The following is a 25,070-nucleotide window of genomic DNA, read 5'->3' on the forward strand; positions in this document are numbered from 1 at the left end:
TTGGACCTACCACCTGACATCCTTCTTGCATCAGGTCAACCTGGAAAAATCATAACCGACTTTCAGTTAAATACTACCTCCTCTGTGAAACCTTCCCTGACACAACAGCCACCCACCCCACCCAGTGGCCATCCAGTGTTGCCATCACCTGGACTGCCATCATATTGTGTAATAAATATCTGGCCTGGCCTTTCTCCTCCCGCGTCCCTCACAGAGCAAAGCAAATACGGAGTTCATGAAATGTTTTCCCATTGAATGCGAGAGAGTGCAGGATTCAGGCTCTACCGCTTCCTTGTGTGAACTCAGGCAACTTAACTACCTGGCCCATGGGTTTGTTGTGAAGAGTAAATGGGTTCATGCGTGTAAAACTGCTTTGAACAATACCTGGAACACCGTAAAACACTCAACAAACTTTGACTTATCTTTGCCATCAGTTTCCAAGTGGCCAATATACGTCGTTGGCTTTTTAAGGGCCCCGCCCACTTTTACACCTAAGCGGAAGTGACGGCTCGGCGTTCCGGAAGTGAGCTCAGAGCACCGCAGAAAGATGGCCACGGAGCATTCTCCCGGAAGTGGTCACAGGAATCTCCGTGACGCAGAACAAGTTAGAGCGTCCCGAGGGGTTTCCATGGTGCCGCCCTCTGCCCCAGGGCCCTCCGCTTCCTCTCCCGCCTGAGAGCTGTGGATGGGAAGACAAGCGGGGGATCGTAGACGCCGCTTGGGGCAAGGGTTAGGAAAGGAGGCGACGCTCTAGGCGGGCTCGTTCGCCTCCCTATGGTGACGAGCGCTTCTGCGCGTCGCTCCCGCGCGTCGGGGAGGACGTTGCCCCTTTAATCGGCGGAGGGCGGGGACGAGAAGGTCCCGCGAGAGCGGCGGGGGTCGGGGGGCGGTGCCGAGGCGGGGGGACCGTGGCGGATGGAGCCCGAGATGGAGCCGGAGACTCTGGAGGCGCGAATCAGTGAGTGTCCGGGCGGGGCGCGGGTCGGACCGGAACCGGAACCGAGGGCGCGAGGCGGACCCCTCCCGGCGAAGGCGGGGTACGAGGCGCCCCCTCCTCACGCCCCGCCCCCGGCCCGGGAGGGACGGCGCCCCGAGTCCGCCGCTCGGACCTGGGGAGAAGGAGGAATCCGGCGGCCGTCCGGACCCGGGTTGGGAGCGGGCGCCGCCCACCCCTCATCTGATCCCTGGGCCCAGACCCCCGTGGGAGAGGGAGCTGAAACTCCGTCTGCGCTCGCATCTGTGTCCTGAGCCCCCGGGGACGGAGAGAGTGGCCGCACAGCCCTCAGGCCCAGACCTCTTCCCGAGGAGGGAGCCAAGGAGCTGTCCCCCGGGCTGCACTTCAGACCTCAGAGGGAGGGACCCCAACTCTCCTCAGGCCCTCATCCTCCACTTTCCGGCCCTGCACGGTATCTCTTTCTCCCATCTCCTCTTCGAGTCTCCAGCTGTCCTCCCATTTGCTCTTTCTTCCTCCTAGGAAGGGAGGACCCACTGGCCCAGCTGATCCCCCGAGTTCTGGCCACACAGTGAGAAAGCCCCCAAACCCTACAGGCTTGGAAAGGGACATGAGAAGTAATTCCAGGCTCCTAGTCACCACCGTCGGCCTTCTGTGCTACTCCCCCACTCACACTTCTTTCCCAATTCTTGCCGAGCTTCCTCCAAATTTCCCTGCACCCCTTTTCCTGTCTTTTCTCGGACACAGCTTCCTGCTACTCAGGCTTCTGAGTCTTCAGACCTTTCACTTGGGCTCCCTTTTCCCCAGTACTGATGACTGTTGGCTCTCCCAACCCCACTCCTGGTCTCTGCCCCTGAAAGCTGGAGCTTGCATTCCCCTGGTCTGGTGACAGCTGTCTCCCAAATCTGCACCTCCCGTTGAGCTCTCATCTGTGCCAGGGCCTGAGAGAAGCCCTTGGGTCTAGTTTCAGTTAGAAACTCTGGACTGGGATGCACCAGGGAGCTGTGTGGAGTGGTTTGGGAGCGTGGCCAGCCCCTTGTAAGCTGGACATGAGCCAAGTGAACCCTGAGGTTGACTCCAGAACCACATAGTCTCCAGGGATGTCAGAGTCAGTCTGGCCAGTAGAGGGGGAGGAACGAGGAAAGGAGGCACTCAGCAGCATCGAGACTGTTCTGGAGCGCCATCAATTTGTGGAACCACTTGTGTCCAGGGGTCAGCAACAGGCAGGGTCCAGCATCACAGACAGCAGGGCTTGGACTCTGGGTGATACAGAACAATCTCAGGTTTAGTAACAACGGAGGTATTTTGAGAGGCCAAAGAGCCTGAGCTGAGAACTGAGAACTGGTCAGGAGATGGAGGCACCTAGGGTTGGAAGTGTGGGCTGGGCCCTGATAAGTTGAGACTGAGATTTTTCTTTTTTCTTTACCTTTTATGTCCTAGCAAAATAAATTCTTCTTTCTTATGGGTTAGAGGTAAAGAGTAGCTTCTGGTAATGTAAATGATGACATGTCACTGGAGTGACAGGGTAGAGTCACACCCTGTTGTGAAACTGGCCTGGCCCCCCTCCCTCCTGGATGATCTCCCCTGCTGCCTGCCAGGGAAAGCGCTTCCCTGCAGGTGGAAGAAGGAGGGCCAGAGGCCAGGGGCCAGGGAGGTTTGTCAGATCTCTTTGGACCCAGAGGCCCTCATTCTGAACCACATGGAGGGGAGAGTGTTGCTGTCTCGTGATGCCAGAGCTTCCTCTTCACTGCCTTCTCACTCAGGAATGGTCCCTAGAACCAGCTTCCCAGTTCTCGTGCACTCACATGCCCTTGACACTTTCAGGAACTTCCTGTTTATAGGGTCCTCCAGCCAGGCGTCTTTGAGTGGGTGATATCCAGCCCCATTCTTCCTTCCTACCCCCAGACTGGTGTTCTCCAGCCTCTGGCCATATTGGGGTTGGGGGGGGGGGGCAGCTGGAAGGCCGAAGACAGTCACACCCAAGCCATCTTATTCCTGGTGTCCCCCAGATGGTCAGAAGGTCAGAAGAGACTTCACTTCTCTGAGGGACTGGGGGGCTTTGCAGGGCACCTGGAAGGCAGACTCATACCCAAAGAGAACGTGCTTCATTCAGATCTCTCCCCAGCTGAGCCTCCACTGCAAGCCCTCCCAGAGAGCAGACCCTCAACCCTGCCTACACCTCAGCTTTTCTTAATAGTCCTTTGCAACACAGTAGTCTGTTTTTATTTGCTGATCTGAGTATTCATTGTTTCTTATGCTGGCTTCTGAGTTCCAGAAGGGCAAGGATTTTGTTTCATTGACTGCCCTTTCCCCAGCACCCAGAATATTTTATTGGATAAATGTGAAGTGCACAAGTGGCTCCCAGGCCCTGTGCCCAAGCACAGGGCCCCTGAATGGGCAAGCACCGCATGTCGAGTCCCAGCCTCCCCCTGTCCACAGACTCTTCTCTGTCCCACCTCCTGGGCTGTACTCCCTCCCTGCCCCCGGCTTAGTGCTCAGGCTTGGACAGCTCCAGCCTGGAGAGGTGTGGGGAAGTGAAGATCCAGCCTGGCCGCCCCCATGGCTTTACCTCGCATAAAGTATCTTGTCATCCAGGTTCAAGCCATATTTCCTACTTACAGTTGGGGAAATGGAGGCTCAGGGAGGTTATATGACCTACTGAAAGGTTGTTGAACCAACGACGCAGGCCTGGGCATGATGATCTGGTCTTGTCTACTGCCCACCCCTCTAGACCTGCTGCCCTTTCCTAGCCCTTCCTTTTCCTGGATTCAGACTCCGCCAGAACCCAGCCCCTGCCAGCCCGCAGCTGACCCCTCATTCCTTCAGTCCTTCCTTAGCCAAAGGCACGAGAGCTGGCTCGGCCCACGGCAAATGTCAGGCCAGGTCCGGGGGACACAGAAGAGAGACCTGGTCCTGCCATGCATTCCTGGGCAGGAGTGGGGGGTAGGGAAGGCTGCCTGGAGGAGGTAACACCTGAGCCTTTCCCAGGGTGGGTGTTAAATCCAAGCCCCTCACCAACACCCCTCACGCTGGGCACCCTTTGTGATGGGCCCTTTGCGCACGCCCTCTTCCTCACACATAGCCCTTGAGTGTTAGTAGCCTGCCATGCCAGTCCCTGCTCGAGTATTGCCTCTGCCAGGCAGCCTCCCTTGGCCCCAAGGCTGAAGTGGGTCCCCTCCTCTGGTTTCCTGCAGCCCCTTTGCCTGCCTCTGCCACACTCTACTGAGAAGCCAGCCTGGCCTACTTTCTGGGCCCATTGCACTGCTCCTAGAGGGTGGGACTTTGGTGATATATATATATATTTTTTTAACCTTAATCTCTTCTGAGCATAAATTGTGTGAGACTCATGGAGACAGTGTTTTCAGGAGTGGAATTAGAGAGGTGTGGTAGCGCATGGCAGAGGCATGGGGCGGAGGGAACTAGCTCCTGAGCACAGGCTCTAAGAGTGGACCTTGGATAGGAAGCGTGGAGGGGAAGCAGGTGGACGTGAGCGTGTCTCTCCACTCCTCCTTTGAAGCATCAGCACTCAGGTGTTTGAGGCTTTCCAAGCACAGGGGGTCAGTGGGAGCCCTTTCAGGTGCTGTGTCTCCAACACGCTCCGCCCGACCCTACCACGTGTCAGTGGTCAGTCTCCTGCTCTGTGGGTGGGGCGCAGGGAGTGGGGAAGACGGAGTCCCTTTGCCAGTCCACACTGACCCTTGCCCTTGCTACAGACAGAGCCACCAACCCCCTGAACAAGGAGCTGAACTGGGCTGGCATCAACGGCTTCTGTGAGCAGCTCAACGAAGACTTCGAAGGGTAGGTGGCCTCCCTGACTTCTGCTCACACACTCAGCAGAACCCACTGGCACCTGCCATCCCCTCTCCAGGAGGGGATCCCATCTCCCCTCCGGCAGAGGAACATGGAAGCTTTGAGACCCAGCTTCTGTTCTCAGTGTGGCCACGAATTAATGATGGTGGACACTTCATACTGAGTGCCACTCCTGTGTCACCTCTGAGGTGGGCCTCCCTAGACCCATTTTATCGGTGCAGAAATGAAGACTGGGGGCTCAGTAAATGCCCCCAGATCTCACATAGAGGAAATGGCCGTCCTGAGCTTGATCAAACCGAGGCCTGCCTGACCTGCAGGTGGTACTGTAAGGAGGCCCGCAGGCCTGCTTTGCTCAAGAAAGAGCCTGAAGCACTTGCAGTACCTTCCTCCTTGCTGCCTTCTGACTTAGGAGCAGTCCCTAGAACCAGCTTCCTGCTTCTCATGTGCCCTCATGGGGTGCTTGTCAAAAATGCACATTCTTGGGCTGTGGATAGACTGTCCAGGGGTCTTGAGGGTTGACACTTTGGGCAGGCTTCCTAGTTGGGGCTGAAGATTGGGGACCAAAGCTCTGTGTGCTTGTCCACACTGTTTCCTCTCCCAGAAATGCCGCTCTTCTGTCCCACCAGGCCAGAGGTTCCACGGGGGGCTGGGGCTGTAGAGCAGGGTGTATATGCTCTGAAGTCAGACTTTTTGGGTTTACAGTCCCTCCTCCATTATCTGAGCAAGGTGGGCAAGTAACTGAATAAGTTTCTTCATTGTAAAGTGAGGATGCTGTCTCGGTGGGCTCTTAAGAAGGTTAAGCAGGAAAGTGCTTAACCAGGCACCTGGCACATCCTTAAGCACTCAGTACATGTTGGCTGTTACAGTCATTAGTGACAGTGCTTTATAGTCTGGTAGATGATGACACCACCTCCACCAGGAAGCAGAACGTTCTTGAGTTACCAGGGAGCTGTGTCTGCCCATCACTCGTGGTACTCTGTCATGTTCCGCTCCCAGGCTGGCTCCTCAAAGGCCATGGGCATCTCAGTCAGTCTCTGCGGCGAGACTGGGAGGCAGCATGTTATAATTCTTGGTAAAGCTGCCCGAGGGGTTGAGCTGTACCTCTCCAAGGTCCTGGCCTGTGCACTCTGCCTGGTCCTGGCCCACTGCACTTCTTGCCACAATCCCAGGCCCCCATCTGGTCTGGAGAGGGAGCCGGGCTTTAGCCAAGGCTCCGCAGAGGCCATGGAGGGCCGAAGTCCTGGCAGGATAGTGACCCTCCCCTGGGGTGGCTGGGCACCACCGGGGTGGCTCCAGCCTATGGCTCTGTGTTTCTCTCACCCAGGCCTCCACTTGCCACCCGGCTGCTAGCCCACAAGATCCAGTCCCCGCAGGAATGGGAGGCCATCCAGGCCCTGACGGTGAGGAGAAGGGAAGACCAGGTGCTGCCTGGGCCCTGGACCACATGGCTAGCATGGGGAAGGGAGGGGCGAGACCGAGGTTCTTGAGGTCCTACCAGGCCTTTCATTAGAGCACGGGGCCTTGTCCTGGGATGGCCCAGGATGGGGCTCAAGGCAGCCCCTGAGGGGTCCCAGGGTAAAAAGCAGGCTGGCCTCAGCCCTAGACCCTGCCAGGTCCTGTGGGCAGAAGGCCCCTAGGGTTGGCCTCCCTGCGCCAGCTGCGGGCAGATCTCTGTTAGACATGCTGGATCAGAACCCCCTGCCAGAGCCCCATAGTGTGGCCCAGGAATCTGGAAGCTGATGAAGCTCCCTAGGGGAATCAAGGAGCCAGCCAGGCCATCTGCGGTCTTTGCCTGGCTTCTGGCCAAGGGTTCGAAGCTGTCTTGCCAGCAGAAGAGTCAAGGGGCTCACTTGACATGGACTACCCTTCAACGTGGGTGCACAAATTGGCTGTAATGGGTGGTGGAAGCACAGTTTTTCTTAATCACGTGTTTTTTTCTGACATGCTAGGTTATTCTCCCTCTCGCACACATCACCTGTGATTTCACAGATACAGCTTAGGATAAGGCCAAGGTAAATCGAAGGCAAAGTAGTTAAGAAAAATAACACGTAAGTGATCTTCAGGAGTGGTGAGCCTGTGGAAGAGCAGAGCAGTGCTGCAGGCCAGGCATTGCCAGGCACTGAACGTCGCCCTGCCGTGTCCCGCCACGGCAGGTGGTGACCCGCTTAGAGGCCTCTGTGAGCCTCAGACTCCACTTGTGCTCAGGGCCGTTCCCTCCCCACTAAGTATTTGTCCCTGGGCCTCTGAGCCTTGGCCAGGGGGTGGAAGAGCCTCCCTGGGGTGTCCCCTGACCCGTCTCTCCCTCCCTCAGGTCCTGGAAACATGCATGAAAACCTGTGGCAAAAGGTTTCACGACGAGGTGGGCAAGTTCCGCTTTCTCAATGAACTCATCAAGGTCGTGTCTCCCAAGGTGGGTGCTCCTCGGGCGCCTCAGACTTGCTCTGTCCCACATGGGTTGAGGAATGAGGCTCCCCAGATGGCAGTGTGACAGACTGCCGCCTCAGCCCCCCATTAGAACCCTGCCCCGGCACAAACACCTCTCTCCTCTTCCAGTCCCCTGCCTAGAGCTGAGTTTGGAGCAGGCTGGTGTTTTAGGTGTGCTGGCCCCCTCTCTCCTCGCAGGAGGGGACTCTGGAGTGGGAGCTGGTCCCCCCCAGCCCCTTTTGCTGCTGGGACACTGTTAGTGGGGCTGAGGGCCAAGCAGTCCATACCTGCCCCTTGAAGCCTCTGGCCCCACCTGCCTGAAGCCCCAGAGACCCTTCCACGAGCTGGCTCTGAGCCAATTCGCTGCATCCTCACCACAGGGCTGCTGTCATCATCCCCATTTAACAAATGGGGAAACTGAGACCCAGAGGGCCAACGTGGCTAGCAAGTCACAGCGCTAGGGAGTGCGCTCAGTCTGTGTTGGGCTGGTTGGGTGGGGATGTAAGGACCCAGTAAGCCAGAGGGCTTGGGGGAGTGGGGGCTGCTGAAGTGCGTGGGGACGAACAGTGGCAAAGACCTCCCCTTCCCTTCGTCCCTAAAGTACTTGGGGTCTCGGACGTCAGAGAAGGTGAAGAACAAGATCTTGGAGCTCCTCTACAGCTGGACGGTCGGCCTACCCGAGGAAGTGAAGATAGCAGAAGCCTACCAGATGCTAAAGAAACAGGGTGAGGCACCGAGGTGGGGGGGTGTGGTACCAGCGCCTCCCCACCTCTCCTCCCTGAACTGGGGTGCTGGCAGCTCCAGGGGCTTCTGGGCCAGCAAGATCACGGGTCTGACCTTTCCTTCTAGAGGAGCACGCACAGCCAGTGGTGTTTTCTCGTGGCCCTGCCTGAGGCTAGCTTGGGTGTAAGGAGTTTGGATTTGTGTCAAGCTTTCCCTCAGAGAATAGCCTCCATGGAGTGGTCTCAGTTTGGGTGCCCAAACCGTCCTCTCCACAGCAGTTTGCCTTAGTAGGCTGGGAACAGGCCCTGGCTCATAAGAGTCATGAGCAGGCGTGCTGGAGAAAGTCGGGCCTCCACCGTCCAGCTTACTTTGCCCGCCCCCCCGTCCCCTTCTCACCCCTTGCCCCTGGCCTGGGCCCTGTTGACAGCCCTCCTGCCACCCGTCTACTCCAGGGATTGTGAAGTCTGACCCCAAGCTTCCAGATGATGCCTCCTTCCAACTTCCTCCCCCACGGCCCAAGAATGTGATCTTTGACGACGAGGAGAAATCCAAGGTGAGACTCCCAGGAGGAGAGGGACCCCAGGGCCTGTTCTGGGTCGGGGAATTCAGGCCCCGGCTCTCAGAGCAGAGGCTTCTGGAGGGCACGGGCACCCTGGGGACGGGCACCGCTGAGGGAGCACTTCCTCCTGCCTGGCACCAAGCTGAGGACTTCCCCCACAGTGTGCCCACACAGACCCTGGGCAGCAGTGTGTCTTACCTGCTGTGCCTAGGGTGGGTTTGAGGACATTTCATAGGTTGACCAGAAGTTGTTTATATAGCTTTATGCTTTTATTTAACCCTTTCAACGATAATTTGATTAGTTTTTTGTTAAGGAAGAATGTGCTCATGGACAAGAAATTAAACAGCACAGAAGAAGTAGGATAAAAAGTAGAAGTTCATCTCTCCCCATTCCCAGCCCCAGAAAGTAATCATTGTTGGGTTTCTTGTACATCCTTCTAGAAAGGTTCTTTAGGGTTAGTAACATAATGAGCACCATTGGCTGAAAACGCCTGTCTGCAGGCACCATGGGGAGCACTTCCAGCAGTGACTCTGTTGTCCTTCTGGGGTGAGCATCAGATGTCAGTAAACCCTCGGCGTTTCTCAGAGAGCTTAGTAACTGAGGTCCCACAGCCAGGACTCACAGAGCTGGCATGTGACCCCATATCCCTGATTCTGAGCCCGCCCCGTGGCCCAGATGCTGCCCTCTTGGTCATGCCCCTGCGTCTCCACAGATGCTGGCCCGCCTGCTGAAGAGCTCCCACCCCGAGGACCTCAGAGCAGCCAACAAGCTCATCAAGGAGATGGTGCAGGAGGTGCTAGCCGAGCCCTGGTTACAGGGAGGTGGTGGGATGGGGACGGGGAGCTGGGCTCCTGGTGGGGGGTGCTGGGGAGTGGCAGGCGAGGAGCCCGGTGGTCACCCAGCTGAAGGGCTGTCACGGGGAAAGAGGCACTGATGCTGGGGGACCCCGGTGGGCGGAGTCAGGACCTCTGTTTAGAGGGAAGAATTTGCCAGCAGCCTGGATGGCCTTCTGTGAGGCTATCACTTCTAGACAAATGAGAAATAAATAAGGCCTTACAATTTTTAATACAAACACATGTATATAGAGAGAAATCCACATAGGTGTAGTTTATAAGTAAAAATGCAAATGTTGTGGGTGCAGGCTGGAACCTTTTTTATTGGTAGGGGAAAGTCATCAAAACTTGCAGATCAGTAGTTAATAGCATCGATGAAAAGAAAGAAAACATTCAAACTAATGTCCCAGAGTCTGGGAATTAACAACAGGTGAACAACAACAAACTGGGGCACCAGCAGCCTCTGGGACAGGGCAGCGAACCACACATCCCTGGAGCTCCCATCTCAAGGGCCACCCAGCTCCAGCCCAGCAGGGCCAGATCTTCAGGTAGTTGTTTTTTCTGTGAAGACCACCCAGAAGTCTGGAATTTTGCATGCAGTCTTCAAATTCATACATGACAGCAGGCACTTCAAACTTTTAAAACACTGGGTGTATCCAACCTGTGGCCCAGTCAGCCCAGGGAGAAGATTGGGTCCCAGGTTGACTGCATTGAGGGGCTCCTCTTTGAGGTTTCCTGCAGCACAGATGAAGAGATATGCTTTCTGCCAGAGAGCCCCAGGGCATAAATTCTGAGTTGGGTTCTGAGGGCGGAGCTGTGTGTTCTGACAGCCAAGAGGAGGTCGGGGCAGACCCTTCCAATGAGGGTGGCTGTCAGAATAGCATAGCGCGAGCCCATGTTTTACTCAGCAAAGGATGAAGCACACAGCAGGTGGGGGGAGGAGAGCAGCTTTTAAAGGCCAGGCACTCCCCACCATTCGCCAGGCACTGGGAGACACTGGGAGAGGTCACTGCTCTGGGTTCTAGGTTGTACTTGATGGCCAGTAGAGTCCCTCATCATGTACCAGTATGACACCTCCTTGAGGGATAAACACCAGCAAGGCAGGAGTCTCCTGGAACCACAGGTCTAGGTCTGGCCCTGGTCCAGCCAGCTGTCTTCCCAGAGTTCCACATACCCTTTCCAGAGCGGCGTGGAAGGGCCTGGCTCAGGCCTGGCATGACGCAGGCTCTCGCACCGTTTGCCAATGTCCTCCAGGACCAGAAGCGGATGGATAAGATCTCCAAGCGGGTGAACGCCATTGAGGAGGTGAACAGCAACGTGAAGCTGCTGACAGAGATGGTGATGAACCACAGCCAGAGCAGCCCGGCCTCGGGCAGCAGCGAGGACCTCATGAAGGTGCGCCGCGCCCCCCCCCCCCACCCCACTGCATGGCCCCCGGGGGCCCTGACCTGCCCTCCTCCTGCCCCCAGGAACTATACCAGCGCTGCGAGCGGATGCGGCCCACGCTCTTTCGACTGGCCAGCGACACGGAGGACAATGATGAGGCCTTAGGTGAGCCCAGGGCAGGTGCTGGGGACAGGTGCCCAGGCCCAGAGGCCACCCTACCCTCCCGGGTCCAGGCATCTGCTGTTGATAGAAGCCGCCACCAGGGGGCCCCCTTCTCCAGCACAGATCTTGAGTTTCTCTTTGAGGAGGAAGAAAGCAAAGTGCAGGCTGGGGCTGATGGTGGTAGATTGACCACTGAGGGCCAAGCCCACTGGCACCCTCCACAGGAGGGGAAAATGTCCCCAATTTACAGCAGGGCCTCCAAGAGGGAAGGCCCTTTCCCAGCTCTCAGAGCAGAAGAGTGGCAGAGGCCACGGTAGACCAAGGGCTGTCTGCTTCTAGACCCTGCCTCCCTGGGAAAGGGGCGCTAGAAACCCAAGCACGAAGCCCACAGGCCCAAGCAGTTCCAGAGCTGGACCCGATTGTGCCTGCCAGAGTCACATAGCAGGCCTTGTCCTTCTCTGCCACCAAGTCAGCCAGGGCCCTTCTTGGGCAGCAGGCCGTGCACTTCCTCCATTCAGCAGTTTACTGAGCACCTCCATGGACCAGGTCCCTAGTCCCTACCCAAAGACCACAGCCATATTCCCTGAGCACCCACCTCAAAGCCCTGGCAGCCAAAGAGGCCAAGATTTGATGAGGGCCCCATCTGTGCCAGGCAGTATTCTAAGCCCTTGGGGATAGAACCTTGATCTAAACAGACAAAAGCCCTGCCCTTGTGGAGTACATAGAGTCACAAAAGGAGACACATACAAACCAGATAAATTAGAAACAATATCAGGTAGCAGTAAGTGGCATAAAGAAAAATAAGCAGGAAGGGGCACTGGTAATGCAGTGGTAGGGGGGTTACAGTTCTCAACAGGGTAGGTTAGGGAAGGCCTCGCTGAGGGGACTTTTGGGTAAAGACCCGAAGACGAGAAGGAATCAAGCCCTGCAGATCTGGGGCATCAGACAGAGGAAAGCCAGGGCAGTGGCCTTGAAGTGGGAGCGTGTCCAGCAGGTTCCAGGAACAACCAGGAAGCACATGGTTGGAGAGGGTGGCGAGGGTGAGATGAGACAGCAAGGGAGCAGGGGGCCAGACCTGGGGGGCCTGAGCCTGAGTAGATATGGTGGGACGCCGTCACCCTCCCCCTCGCACCAGGCTGGGATGGATGTGGGGTGTCCAACTCCCCACCCCAGAGCCCCCCACACCCTTCAGCCTGGCCTCTCCCCTCGGCTCCAGCGGAGATCCTGCAGGCCAACGACAACCTCACCCAGGTGATCAACCTGTACAAGCAGCTGGTGCGGGGCGAGGAGGTCAACGGTGATGCCACCACCAGTTCCATTCCTGGTGAGGAGGGGGCAGGACACCCGTGGAGGTACACAGGTGGAGGGACACAGAGTTCAGGTACAGGTAGTCCCAGAGCAGTGGCCCTGCCTAGCAGGGGAAAGCCCCAGGTGGAGCTGGCGGTCAAGTCTGGCAAGCCAGCTATGGGGGGAGAGCCTCCAGGTCGGATGGAGGGGGAGGAAGGCAAGGGCTTGGGGAGGGCAGGTGGCAGAAGGAAGACCTTCCTTCATTTGACAAGCCTGGCAACTGTTGTGCAGGGTGAGATGACACCCCCCAAGACCAGGGTTAGTGATTAGAAAGTGGGGAGGGGGTATTGGACACAAACTTTCCAGACCAGGTTCTGGCAGGGTAGATTGACAGTCCTGGGGGCCACAGAAGAGGTGAGAATTGGCCCTGATTTTGGGGGTGGGTGTGTATACACTACCCAGAAGCAGCAAAGTATAAGCGGGGCCTTGAAGGATGGGTAGTATTTAGTCAAGTAGTTGAGAAGGAAATACATCCCAGACAGTAGGCTCGGTGAGCAGATTCTAGGCTAAACTGGGCAAAAGCTGGTGTGGCAGAGAAGGGGAAGCAGGAGGCCAATTGTGAAGGGTGGGGGGAATGGGTGGTGCTGCCCCTAAGCCCATGGACTCTTGAGTTATCTGACTCTCCTTTCATACTCCAGGGAGCACCTCGGCCCTGCTGGACCTCTCAGGCCTGGAGCTCCCTCCTGCGGGCACCACCTACCCAGCCATGCCAACCCACCCTGGTGACCAGGCCAGCCCCGAGCAACCCAGTGCCTCAGCTTCCCTGCTTGATGACGAGCTCATGTCTCTGGGTAAGGAAGAGGTCAGGTTCAGGGATGGGCGGGGCTCCGCTGCCAGCATCATCTGTTCCTCACTGAATCCTTTGGGCACATTTCACAGCTCTGGAAGCTCAGGGAAATGCAGGAGGTTGTATAAGGTCATACAGTCAGAAAAGGGTGAGGCCAGTCAGCCTCTAACCTAGAGCTCACCTCTGACAAGCTGGCCCCGCCCTGGCTCTGGCTGCCTGAGGAAGAATCAAGGGATTTCCCTATAGCAGGTTAGAGCCGAGTGGGGGCTGCCCAGGCAAAGTCAGCAGTTTCCCCACTGGCTGGAAGAGAGGGCAGGCTCTGGGCTGAGAAGCCCCAGGTGTCTGCAAGGAAGGCAGGCTGTGCTTGTCCTCAGTCACTCCAGGACGCAGGCTGGGCCTGGACTGGCTCTTACACCAGGCCAGGGCCCGGCAGATCAGGCTCCCCACGGGGAAGAAGCAGGTTTCAGGCCTTCAGCAACCCCTTGATGTCTGAGAGCTGAGACGCTGAAGCTCGTCATCCCCATCCTCGTCAGAGATGCCAGAGTTTTAAAATATAAAATAAATATAAAAATAGGTGCTAGGGCTCTGTCAGAGGTACCCTGGAGAAGTCAAGGCTGAGGAGACAGTGGCTTGCCCAGAGTGACAGAGCTCGTGAAGGAGAAGACGCAGCGTTCAGCCCGGCCCTCGGGGTCCACAACCACACTGTGAGCTACTCGGCTGCTCTGACTCATCGTTTAAAGCAAGAGAAGGAGAATAAAAGCTGAGTGAGGCGAGGGGGAGCAGACAGGGCTGGGGGTGTCCCTGGGTGGGTCCTTGAGCCAACACCCTAGCTCAGAGGGTCTGGCCACAGCTGGCCGTGCCTGCTCCCACCCACCTGCCCCCTCTTCATTCAGAGCCCAGGGGTACAAGACCGAGAGGACCCTCACCCTGTGTCACAGAGGGATAAAGGGTGGGCCAGCGAGGCTAAAGCACATACCTCATGGCTCCTCGTCCCCAGGAGAACCAGAACCAGGGTGGCAGCTACTGATGGTAGGGAAATAACGGCAGGCTCCAGCCCCCAGGGTGCAGCCTGGCCCTCAGCAGGTGGCTGTGGCCAAGCCTCTGCATGAGAAGCGAGATGTGCTTTGCACTTCCTGTCCCCGGCTTGCTTCAGCAGAGCCCTGAGCCTCCAGCTTCCTTCTGGTTTCTTCACAAAGGCAAAGGGAGTGTGGGAACAGAAAACAGAAGTGCCAGGGCTTCTGGGTGCAGAGAAAGCCTTGGGACCACAAAGGGGACTTGTCCGAAACCATTCTTGGCGGGAAGGGTGGGGGCTGCGGGAGAGGGAACAACGTGGATCCCACTGGCTGCACGTGATTGGTCGTGCCTTCCCAGCTGTGGCCCTGGGCGTTTGCAGCCTGGTGCAGGGTATGGGAGTGCCCATGTCGAGTGGCTTGTATGTGGGTCCCAGTTCTGCCACCTGCCAGCTGTGTGACTCTGGGCACGTTGCTTCTCTCTGGGTCTGTTTCCTGTCAAAGTGGGTGTTTCAGGGGCTATTCAGGCACTTTATCTGATTCATCTAATTTATTGCTCACAACAGTCATCTGATACAGATGTCTTGTCTCTGTTTCCATAGGAGGAAAAGGAGGCACAGAGAGGTAATGTCACCAGCCCAAGGTCACAGAGCTAAATGACAGAGCTATGTTCAAACTCTGGCAATTAAGCCCTGCTCTGTCCAAATCCCAACTCTACCACTTTCCACCTGTGTGACCATGGGCAGGTTTCTTAACTCTTCTGTAGCACTTTGATATGCTTATGAATTCCAAAAATAGATATTGGATTATGTTTGTAACCTGGTCTGTACATGGGCGTGATTTGGGCCATGTCATTGGGAGGGTGGGGACTCACAGATAAAAGGCATGACAAAAGACAGAGTTGAGGATTTTTGATGCTGAAGCCTTAAGCTGGAGCCCCAGGAAGTAAGCCCACAGAGGAAAGAGAAGCCAGCCTCAGGAAGAGAGGAACCCTAAGCCCACGGAAAAGAACACAGAGGACTAGAGACAGCTCCTTCGACAAGGCAGAAACCCCAGGGAGAGAGACAGCCATTCACCTGATAGTCTACAGCTGACTTTGTGGAGAGAGGCAAAGCCTAGAGAGCCTCATAGTCTATAGCTGACCTTGTGGAGAAAACAGGGGACCTTAGCCCAGAGAGAAGCAAGACCTGGGAAGAGATGAACCCTGGCAGACGTCAGCAGCCATCTTGCTCCAACATGTGGAAGTAGACTTTGGCGAGAAAAGTAACATGCTTTATGGCCTGGTATCTGTAAGCTCCTACCCCAAATAAATACCTTTTATAAAAACCAACCAATTTCTGGTATTTTGCATCACCACCCCTTTGGCTGATTAATACAGGATTTGGTACCAAGGAGTGGGGAAGTGGTTTTGCAATTACCAAAATGTTGGAACGGTTTTATAAATGGGTAAGGGGTATTTTTTGGAGGAATTATGAGATGCTTGGAAGGAAAGACCTACAGTGCTCTGAAGAGACTGTTGATAGCAATATGGATGCTAAAGAGACTTTTTATGATGCTTTACAAGTAAATGATGAAACTATTATTGGAAACTGGAGGAAAGGTGATCCGTGTTTTAAAGTTGCAGAGAACTTAGCAAGATTAACTCCTGGTGTTTTATGAAAGGCAGAATTTGAAAATGGCAAGCCTGGGCATTTAGCTGAAGAAATTTCCAAAGTAAACCTAGAGAATGCAGCTTGGCTTTTGCTTGCAGCTTATAGGAGAATGCTAGGTGAGAGAGATATGCTGAGGACTGAACTGTTGGGCACAAAGGAAACAGAAGCTGATTCTGGAAATTCCAAGCCTCTAGAAATCAAGCTCCCAGATGAAAGTGCCCCACTGGAGGACTTAACTAAACTTGGAACTGGTAAATCAAGATTGAAGAGGTACTTATGTAGGAAAGACTTGTGTGAAGTCTTACTGTGTGAGGGCTTGGATCCCTGCTTCTTGCATTCTAAACCAACAAGTGTTTTGAGAGAACTGTATAAACAAAACCACTGTCAGCTTGGACTAAAACGGACATGGAAAGAAGAGATTGAAGGAGAAACTGCGTCAAGAGGAAAACCAAGGAAGCTGAGATCTGGAATTAAGACATCACCTTGGGCCAAGAGAGGAACCCTTGTCCTCTTGCTGGCCTCTCTGCTGGGGCATGTGTACAGAGAGGGTGAGTTTGCCCCAGCAGTTGAAGAGGGTGGATGTTCTTGTGAGATGTTCTGGGAGAGTTTTGCCGTCCCAGAGAGGGACAGAGCACATTCCCCAAGGATTATGGTGGTTAAGGTCAGCACCCCACAGGTCTGAGAGGATTGAACCTGCAAGCCAAAGGTTAGGGAAGGCCAGGCGGTCAACTCATTGCTCCGAGTGGGTTGAGCCTGTATGCCAAAGTTTAGGGGGAATGTTTTCTTCATGTCACTCTACTCGGGGGTTAAGACTCTAACCCAAAGATTGGGTAAGGTGTGGCAATCACCCCAACACCCTTGGAGGGTGAGGTCTGGAGCTTAGTCAACACCCAGATGCTCGATGAAGGTAGAACCAAGAAAATGGCCGTTGGGCAAGCCTGTAGTTCCCCGTAAGGCACCAAGGAGAAGAAACCACCATCTTAAGAGTGACTCTTAGAACTGCAATGGAATGGAGGATGCCCTTCAAGTTTACTGAACTGTAGAGGACCCTTGACTCATATTTCCCTCCCAGTTTCTCCTTATTGTAATGAAAATGTTTGTCCTTTGACCATTTGTGTATTGGAAACATAAATTGTTTTGTAAGTTTCAGAGGTCTATAGCAGACAGGATTTTGCCCCAAGACAAACTGTATTTCTTTAAATTAATTATAGTATGATTTAGTACTTTTATTTTTGCTGATTTAAGATTTTTTCAAATATTGTAGTGTCTTTTTGGAATTCACAGGGTGGAGTATAGCAGTTTGATATGGTTATGAATTCCAAAAATAGATATTGGATTATGTTTGTAATCTGGTCTGTACCTGGATATGATTAAGTTATGATTAGGCCTTTGGTTGGGCCATGTCATTAGGGCCCACCAAAGGGTGGGGACTCACAGATAAAAGGCATGACAAAGGACAGAGCTGAGGGCATTTTGATGTTGGGGTTTTGATTTGGAATTTGATGCTGGAGTCTTGAGGTGGAGCCCTAGGAAGTAAGCCCACCAAGTAAAGAGAAGCACACCCCGGGAAGAGAGGAACTGAGCCAGGAAAAGGACACAGAGGACTAGAGACAGCTCCCTGGACATGGCAGAAACCCCAGGGAAAGAGACAGAGCCATTCGCCTGATAGTCTACAGTCCACCTTGTGGAGAAAACAGAGGTGCTGAGCCCAGAGAAACCCAGGAAGCCTGAATCCTCATAGCCGTCGGCAGCCATCTTGCTCCAACGCATGAAAATAGACTTTGGTGAGGGAAGAAACTTATGTTTATGGCCTGGTATCTGTAAGCTCCTACTCCAGATAAATACCCTTTATAAAAACCAACCAATTTCTGGTATTTTGCATTAGCACCCCTTTGGCTGACTAAGAAACCCTCTGAGCAACCATTTCCTCATCCCCCAAATTAGGGTGAGAACCCCACAACTACCTTTTAAGGTTGGTTGAGGATTAAGTGAGACCGCATCTTCAGTGCCTGGTGATGATGTGACATCTCGCTTTATTAACCCTGGTCTCAGACATGAGTCTAGGGGGGACATAGCAGTCACAGCTTCCCAGCCCCTACCTTGGCCTGTCTGCCAAATTTGGCCCTTGAATATTCAGGATTTGTTAGAAACAGGGTAGCTTTCCCAGATCAAATCTGGGGTGAACTTGGTTGAAGGTGTGTTTCAGAGCAGGCAGGGGCAGACTTCCAGAACTGCTGGCTCGTCCACAGCTTTTTTATTTAGAACCACCCAGAGGCCCCCCGAGCCCTTGGTGCTGCTCAGTCAGCCCTGCTGGCCATGTCTGGTGCCTGCCAGGCCCCTCAGAGTCCACCTGGCCCAATCCTGTCATTGTCCTGCTGGAGACGCAGAGGCTCAGCCAGCTCAGGGCTTGCCCCTGGTTGTCCAGTAAGTCGGGTGGGCCTGGGCCCAGGGCCTGTTCTCACGCTGCAGTCATCGGGCAGTGACAGTGCTGCCCCCCCCCCCAGTGCTGCCAGCTGAGGGCCACAAGGAGGGTGAAAGTCCTGACTCCTGCATTGGAGCTGCTGAGCGGCCTTGCCTAGAGTGGAGGAAGTGTGTGGGGCCTGGGCATGGGCTGCCAGGATCTCTGGTTTCTATTTCTGTTCTGCTGCTATTGGTTCTGGTTCCCTCCGAAAGCAGGGGCTTTCCCCTCTGAGCAGAGCCTGGGGAGAGAGAGAGAGGCAGGGTGGGCGAGAGGACAGGCTGGAGTCCAAGCCAGCACCCAGGCCCCCCCTCGGCCCTCTTGCCTATGCTCAGGGAATCCACTTTCTTCATCTCTGCCTCGCTTTCCCTTTAGGCCTAAGTGACTCCACACCCGCTTCTGGCCCCAGTCTGGATGGCGCCGGATGGAACAGCTTCCAGGTAGGAGGGGCCAGGAGCCAGCCTGACTGCCCCTGTCCTGGGGGCAGGGCAGCAGTGGAGGGAGAGGCGAGCTCCGCAGGAGGCCTGGTGTGGCAGGGGGCGGCCCCATCCCTGGGTGGGAGCAGCAGGCCGCGTCTCCCCCTCTAGTCCATTTGGGTCTTCATTGGAACTGCCGCCAAGCCTTTGGGATTGAGGTGGGGGTCCCTAATCCCGCTTCCTTGGGAGTGCCTTTGAGGTTCCTGGAACATGGTGCGCTCTGGAGTAGAACCCCTGGCCCAGCCTGAGGCGGGAAGGCCCCTCGGAGTCCTCCCACTCCCACCCTGCATCACCCCACCGGGGTGCCAAGGGGTAGTGTGCCGACTCCCCCAGAAGGGGCCTGGCTGAGCCTGGTGCCTTTCCAGCACAGCCCCACCCACCTGCCTCCGTTCTGTGCCCGGCAGTCCTCTGATGGCACTGAAGCCCCGGCCCTGGCTCCGACCCAGGCCCCCGGCGTGGACAGCCGGCCCCCAGCACAGCCTTCCCCGCTGGCCAGCAGTGGTCTGGATGACCTGGACCTCCTGGGCAAGACCCTCCTGCAACAGTCGCTGCCCCCGGAGTCCCAGCAAGTGCGGTGGTGAGGACACGCCCAGGCCCAGCAAGGAGAGGCCCACTGCTGGCTTGCTCGTACGAGCGTGTGCGAGTCGTGCTTGGCTCCAGGGACACGACAGGCTAAGGCAGGCACAGTGCCTGCCCCACGCAGCACTGAGTTTATGAGAGACCAACACCTGTGCCCCACTCGCGCCCTCCTAGGCATTTCCAGCAGCCCAGAGAAAGACCAAGAGCCCAAAGGGCAGTGATGACGAGGACACGGTGGGCAGTCTGGGCACAGAGTAAAGGTGGGTTTGGAGGGAGGGAAGAGAAGCAGAGCTGCCCATTCTAAAGGTGAGAGACCCAGGGCCAGAGACAGGGACCAGAGTGAGCCAGCAGCCAGCCTGTCCTGTGCTCCTCAGCTCTTGGCCACTGAAGAACCACTTCTTAATGCACCATCCCCCAAAAAGGGAGAAGCAGCAGCCAGCCCCCCGCCTCACACTCCGGGACCTGCAGAATAAGAGTGGCTGCAACTCTCCCAGCTCCGGTGCCACCAACCTTCTCCACCGTACGTCCCCAGAGCCACCGGGGCCTCAGCAGCAGCCCCCGCCGCCAGAGCTCTCACTGGCCCACGTCACTGTGCCCCTGGAGTCCATCAAGCCCAGTGAGTAGGGCGGGGCCGGCGGGCTGGGCCAGGACCCCAGCTCAGTGTCCTGCCAGAGCAGTGGAAAGGCAAAGACAGGAGTCTCCTCCCAGCCCTGCTGCTGGTGGCTAACCCCGGGAGAGCCCTTGCCCTGCTCACAACTCCTCCTCACCCAGCTGCCGTCACTCAGGGCAGGATTTCCACAAGCAAGAGGACTGTGGGACAGCCCCTGGGCACCTTTCTTCCCCATGAAGGCAGCAGCCAGGACATAGAACAGGCTGGGGTCTCCCCAAGGTCACAAAACCGAACTCAAATAACCAGCTCAGGGCTGAGCCTGGAGCTCTTCCCACCTGGGAGCAGTCGGGGGGTCCAGGGTCTGAGCAGACCCATGAGGACTGGGGGTCTTCTCGTGTTGTCGGGCTCTGTGAGGGCTTCATCCCTCAGTCTCCCTGGAAGGCGGGGAGCACTGCCCCCGTTTTACCTGTCGGGAGGACCCTGAGCTTGGGAAGCCGAGTGACTGGATACAAGGTCACGCAGGGAGAGCATGACCAAAACGCACACCCAGATCCTTTGCTTAGCACACCAGGCAGCAGCCACCAGTGCTGGGGTGGGGTGAGGTGGGCTGTGACTCAGCACCATCGTGCCTCTGCTCTTGGCCCTTCAAAGGCTCCAGGGTCGAGGTCTAGTCACACTCTCCTGGCAGAGCAGCCTGCGCCAGACCACGCCGAGGCCAAGCGATGTACATGGGCTCAGGTCTGGCTCCCGCAGCCTGCCCGCTGCCCTCCCACCTCTCTCCCGCCAGGCAGCATCTTGCCCGTGACCGTGTATGACCAGCACGGCTTCCGCGTCCTCTTCCACTTTGCCCGCGACCCGCTGCCGGGGCGCTGCGACGTGCTGGTGGTGGTGGTGTCCATGCTGAGCACTGCCCCCCAGCCCATCCGCAACATCGTCTTCCAGTCGGCTGTCCCCAAGGTGCTGTGTGGGGGCAGGGCCGCCCTCCCTTCCGGGGGGGTCAGTCAGTGGGACCCAAGGACAGGGTCCCAGGACGCCCAGGGGAGAAGCTGGCAGGCGGGCTGGGCCAGGTTTCTCCAGGAGCCTGGGGAGCGGCCTGTGCTAGCTGTGCCCCCGCCCTGCCCTGCTGTCCACAGGTCATGAAAGTGAAGCTCCAGCCCCCCTCAGGCACAGATCTGCCAGCCTTTAACCCCCTCGTCCACCCCACCGCCATCACCCAGGTTCTGCTCCTCGCCAACCCCCAGAAGGTGAGGGGCTGTGACAGGGCGGTGCGGGGGTGGTGGGGATGCCGTGTCTCCTGTGACCCATCTGCCTTCCCCGTCTCTGCCCCAGGAGAAGGTTCGCCTCCGCTACAAGCTCATCTTCACCATGGGCGACCAGACCTACAACGAGATGGGGGACGTGGACCAGTTCCCCCCACCCGAGACCTGGGGGAGCCTCTAGAACAGACCAGAGCTGGGGGTGGGCGGAGGGACTGGTGGTGTCCAGCCTGGGTGGGAGGCTGGCGGCCTCAGGCACCCTTTGTCGCCATGGCCGTGTGCCCCTGAGCCTGGTGCTTCTCCCTCTCCCCCGCGCCGCCAAGTGACTCTTCCTCCCCTTCTCCCCTCCCTTGCTGAGCCAAACCCCGCAGGAGGCTGGGCCTGGGTTTGCCCCGCGGGGTCTCCACCCTGGTGGCAGCCTGGAGCAGGGAGGGGCTGCCCAGCCCTGGGAGGACGTGGGGTCCTGGGAAGAAGCATGGCTGCTGGGGAAGGGCCGGGACCTCAGGCCCAGCCCCAGCCTGAGCGGGGCCGTCGCTGCCTGTCTCTTATGCCTTATGGGAAGGCCCAGCCATAACTCGGGGGCCCTGCTGGAGCTGGGGCCCAGCGCCGGCCTCCTCCATAGGAACCGGGTGACGGGGGGTGGTGCTCGCACCCCCAGCTGTTTGCACTTCTCTGGTGTGTGGTTTGACTCTTGGCTTTCGTTTCTGAGTGGGCTCTGTGGTCATGGTCTCAGGGTGGTGGGGGCCCTGTTGGGGGAGCCCCCTGTCTCCCACTACTCCCTGGGGAGCCCCCTCCACTCCCTGGCCTCTCAGTCAGGCCTTCTGAGGGGCCGTGGGGGCTCTGTGACTACTGGACTAGGGGCTCCTGGCCGCAGGGGCTCCTGCACTGGGGTTCTCAGTGTGTCTCCTCCATTCATTGGCCTCTTTTGGGGCCTTCTGTGGACGTCTCACGTCTGTCCATCCGTCTGTCCATGGTCAGAAGTGGGTTCTGAGTGAGAGCAGGAGTATTTATGAAAATAAAACGTCCTTTTTCCTGGACCTGATGCTTTCACGGCTTTTCTGAGGTTCAGGGAGGAATCCAGGAGTTGGGGTGGGGGTTCCCGGGGTTCTCAGTGATCAGGCCATGGCCCCTCTCCCAGTCAGCCCCAAGTGCTGCACGGGAAGAGACCATGCTCCGGAGGCCGTGGCCAGGGCTGAGTCACCAGAGCGCGCCTGGCCTGGGGCTGCGGCGGGCCCACAGCAGTCCCTGCTGGAAGTGAGTGGCCGCAGGCAGCCGCAGCCTTGGGGAGGCCCCTGGCAGATACAACTTCCTGCTCGCTCAGCCCTCCACACACAACTTCACGACTTCCATGCTGCAGGCGCCTCCCAGAGATCTCAGATGCTGCCTCTCCCCAGAGGCTGTGCTCCCAGCTGCAGCCTTCCCATGCAGGGCAGTTCTCAGCGTCTCCCCTCAGGGCAATTCTCAGCGTCTCCCCTCACTGGGAGCCCCCCAGGGCAGAGCCGAGCCAGGGATGTTAGTCCAGAGGAGTGCCCGTGCCACGAGCACGGCCAGCCCGGCCCGCTGCCCCGCACAAGGTTCGGGAGCCCACCGTCTGGTTCCAGCTCGGTCACCTGCTCGGGCAGTGGCTTTGACAAGGTGCTGCCCTCTCTGGCCTTCAGGTCCCTCTTGTGAAAGGGTGGAGGGGACCCTTGAGGCCTTCTGAGGAGCCCTTGGGCCACGAGTCCCCTGGGCTGTTTTCTGGAGTGATCAAAGATGTTACAGTGCCGGGGGCTCCTACCTCCAGACCTTCCACTGCTTCCTGGTTCCTAGGCCACCCGCCTGTCTGCCCATCCGTCCTGCAGGTGCTTCTCGAGCAGCCTGTCAGGCAGGGCCTGTCCTCACAACCTTAGCTGGGAGCTTGCGGGCAGGAGCTCTGCAGGATAGGCTGAGAGTGAGACGAGGGACCAGGAGGCAGTTCCCAGAAAAGGGGGCCCTTGATCCCCACTCCCCGCAGGGGTCACTGCAGGCCTGCGTGCTGCCTCAGATGAAGGGCACAGCATGGAGTCCTGGAGCCTCAGGCTTCTCGGGCTGGAAGGGGGTGCACTGGGGAAGGGGTGGAGCAGTGGAACTTCCCAACCCACGAAGCCACACTTCCACTTCCGGCTGTGCAGCCCGAGGCGGCAGCTGCTTTAGGTTTTTAGCATCTGCAGCGCACTGGTCACCTGTTCACAGCAGCCAGGCCTCGCGGGCCCAGGCACCACAAGACAGATGGGAAGAGGAGCTGCCCGGGGTGGGGCACTAGGCTGGGCCCGCCACCCACACCCTCCCCTGGAATCCTCCCAGGCACCCTGTGAAGGTGGGACGCAGCCTCAGGGAGCTTGACGTGCCCGAAGCCAGGCCACAGAAGGCCATCCTGGGAGCAGCTGGCCACCCTGCCTCAGCTCTGGTGTCCGGGTGCCTTCTGGGGTCAGGGCTCAGGGTACATGCTCCCCCTGGGCTCTCAGGAGAGCCGGGGTGTCCTTGTGCCTCAGCCCCGTGGAGGGGGGGTGTCCTTTGGGCTCAGAGATGGGACAAGGCAGGTTTTTAGCACGCCAACAATCATACCCTGTGCTCAACTCCTCGGGGCAGAAGCCGCCACTCAGAGGGCAGCACCCTTAGGGCCACAAACAAGTGATTTGCCAAAGGGTCTAAAGTGGGATATTTTTGCAGGTTCTGAGCACCCAGCCCCGGGACTCCCTGCCCACATCCTCCGCAAGCTTTGCCAGGATACACAGGCTGTGACAGGACTTCACAGACAAACCTCGAAGGAGGCTGCTGGGTCCCTCAGAGGCTGTCATGGAGGCGAGGGGGTGGGGGCAAGGAGCAGCATTTCTGGAGTTTCCAGGCAGTGCCATCGGGCACAGCAGGACAGCAAGCGTGGGCTTTGCAGCCCTGTCAGGGCTCTGCCACCTGGGAGCCTTGGTCTGCTCAACTGTAAAATGGGGACAGGGCTACCATCCTCACCGGAGGATGTGCGAAAGAACATGACAGTAAGTTCCATGGCTCCAAAGGAGCCGGATGGGTTTAGGGGGCACCTGAGAGAGGAATGGGGGGAAAGGTCTTTCCAGTCCCGGCTTTTGGGAGTGAACCATGATAAGAAGAGACAGGGCCGGCACTGTTCCAAGCGTTTTACATACATTAGCATATTTAATCCTCACGACCAATGAGGTAGATGCTATAATGCCCATTTTCCAGAGGACACTGAGGCTCAGGGTGAGTGAGCCACAGCAGTCGGCTCCATCCATGTCCCTAAGCTCTGGTTTTACTGTCTTTGGGGCAGGAGACGAGTGTTCGTTGGAGTGTTCGTTCATTGGGGCAGCTACACCTTCCATTCAGGTCACCTCGTTTCTTAATCCTGTGTATACAGCACACTGCTGGGCTCGGGAGGATTCAGCAGGAGCCAGATAAGACCCAGCTTCCCGGATCTCTACCGGGATCAACAGACCCTAAGGATTCGGTGTGATAAGGGCTTGTCCTTGCAGAAAGGGCCCTGGGAAAAGTTGGCTAGTGCCTTCTGAAGTCACCACAATCCCAGCATTCACTGATCAACACTTCCGAGTCCAAAAGTCTCTCATTACAACATCCTTCGAAGGAGCAGCCTATGACCCAGCCTTCGGGGCTTCCAACTCTCTATGACTCAACACCCAAATGTGACCAGGGAGGGCCCTAAAAACATACCCATCACCCAGCCAAGAGGCACAGCAGCCCCACCCAGGCCGGCCGGGGAAGTGCGGGTGGCTCTCTGGCTCAGGCCCCTAGGTCTAGCTGGAAGGGAGCCTGAAGTCGGGGTGGGATGCGCGCCCAGCGCTCCAGTGGCTGACGATATGGCTCTAATTGTTTCCACAGCAGCTGCTGCTGCTGCCCAAGTGGACTGACCCTTCCCCAGCCCAGGGCTGTGGCTCAGGCCTGGACAAGCCGTGGAAGGACAGAGGTGCAAAGCAGGCCTTCAGCCCCACTGGCCCTGTGTGATCCGGGCTGGAATAGGGTGGGCCACCCATGGTGTCCAGGGACTTCCAGCAAGAGGCAGG

At 57.2% G+C, this 25,070-nt stretch overlaps 1 protein-coding gene across 10 annotated transcripts; it reads left to right on the forward strand.

The window, feature by feature from the left end:
* The first annotated feature begins 519 nt into the window (after nucleotides 1-519).
* GGA1 (golgi associated, gamma adaptin ear containing, ARF binding protein 1) lies at nucleotides 520-22,061 on the forward strand. 10 transcript variants are annotated; one of them, XM_058308791.2, is made up of 17 exons: nucleotides 520-958; nucleotides 4,666-4,750; nucleotides 6,087-6,162; nucleotides 7,074-7,172; nucleotides 7,788-7,911; nucleotides 8,362-8,462; nucleotides 9,181-9,261; nucleotides 10,556-10,696; nucleotides 10,771-10,852; nucleotides 12,066-12,173; nucleotides 12,835-12,987; nucleotides 18,479-18,543; nucleotides 18,984-19,156; nucleotides 19,533-19,774; nucleotides 20,556-20,725; nucleotides 20,902-21,012; nucleotides 21,098-22,061. In XM_058308791.2, exons 1-17 carry the CDS (start codon nucleotides 916-918, stop codon nucleotides 21,206-21,208), a joined length of 1,965 nt encoding a protein of 654 aa, XP_058164774.1. In that variant the 5' UTR covers nucleotides 520-915; the 3' UTR covers nucleotides 21,209-22,061. The 10 variants fall into 10 exon arrangements, with proteins under 10 accessions (XP_058164774.1, XP_058164775.1, XP_058164773.1 ...); XM_058308792.2 differs by having other exon boundaries at nucleotides 19,581-19,774; XM_058308790.2 differs by having other exon boundaries at nucleotides 526-958; nucleotides 18,945-19,156; nucleotides 19,581-19,774.
* The last annotated feature ends 3,009 nt before the right edge of the window (nucleotides 22,062-25,070 follow it).

This window comes from Dasypus novemcinctus, chromosome 12 (assembly GCF_030445035.2).
Source record: "Dasypus novemcinctus isolate mDasNov1 chromosome 12, mDasNov1.1.hap2, whole genome shotgun sequence".
Lineage (NCBI taxonomy): Eukaryota > Metazoa > Chordata > Mammalia > Cingulata > Dasypodidae > Dasypus > Dasypus novemcinctus.

What these genes read in the sequence shown, in the direction of transcription:
- GGA1 (XM_071219055.1), top strand. Translation starts at nt 916, where the DNA reads ATGGAGCCCGAGATGGAGCCGGAGACTCTGGAGGCGCGAATCA. An exon ending in TGAGGAGAAGGGAAGACCAG is followed by an intron (nt 6,184 to 7,073) that starts GTGCTGCCTGGG and finishes TCCCTCCCTCAG; the next exon opens with GTCCTGGAAACATGCATGAA. An exon ending in CACCACCAGTTCCATTCCTG is followed by an intron (nt 12,174 to 12,834) that starts GTGAGGAGGGGG and finishes TTCATACTCCAG; the next exon opens with GGAGCACCTCGGCCCTGCTG.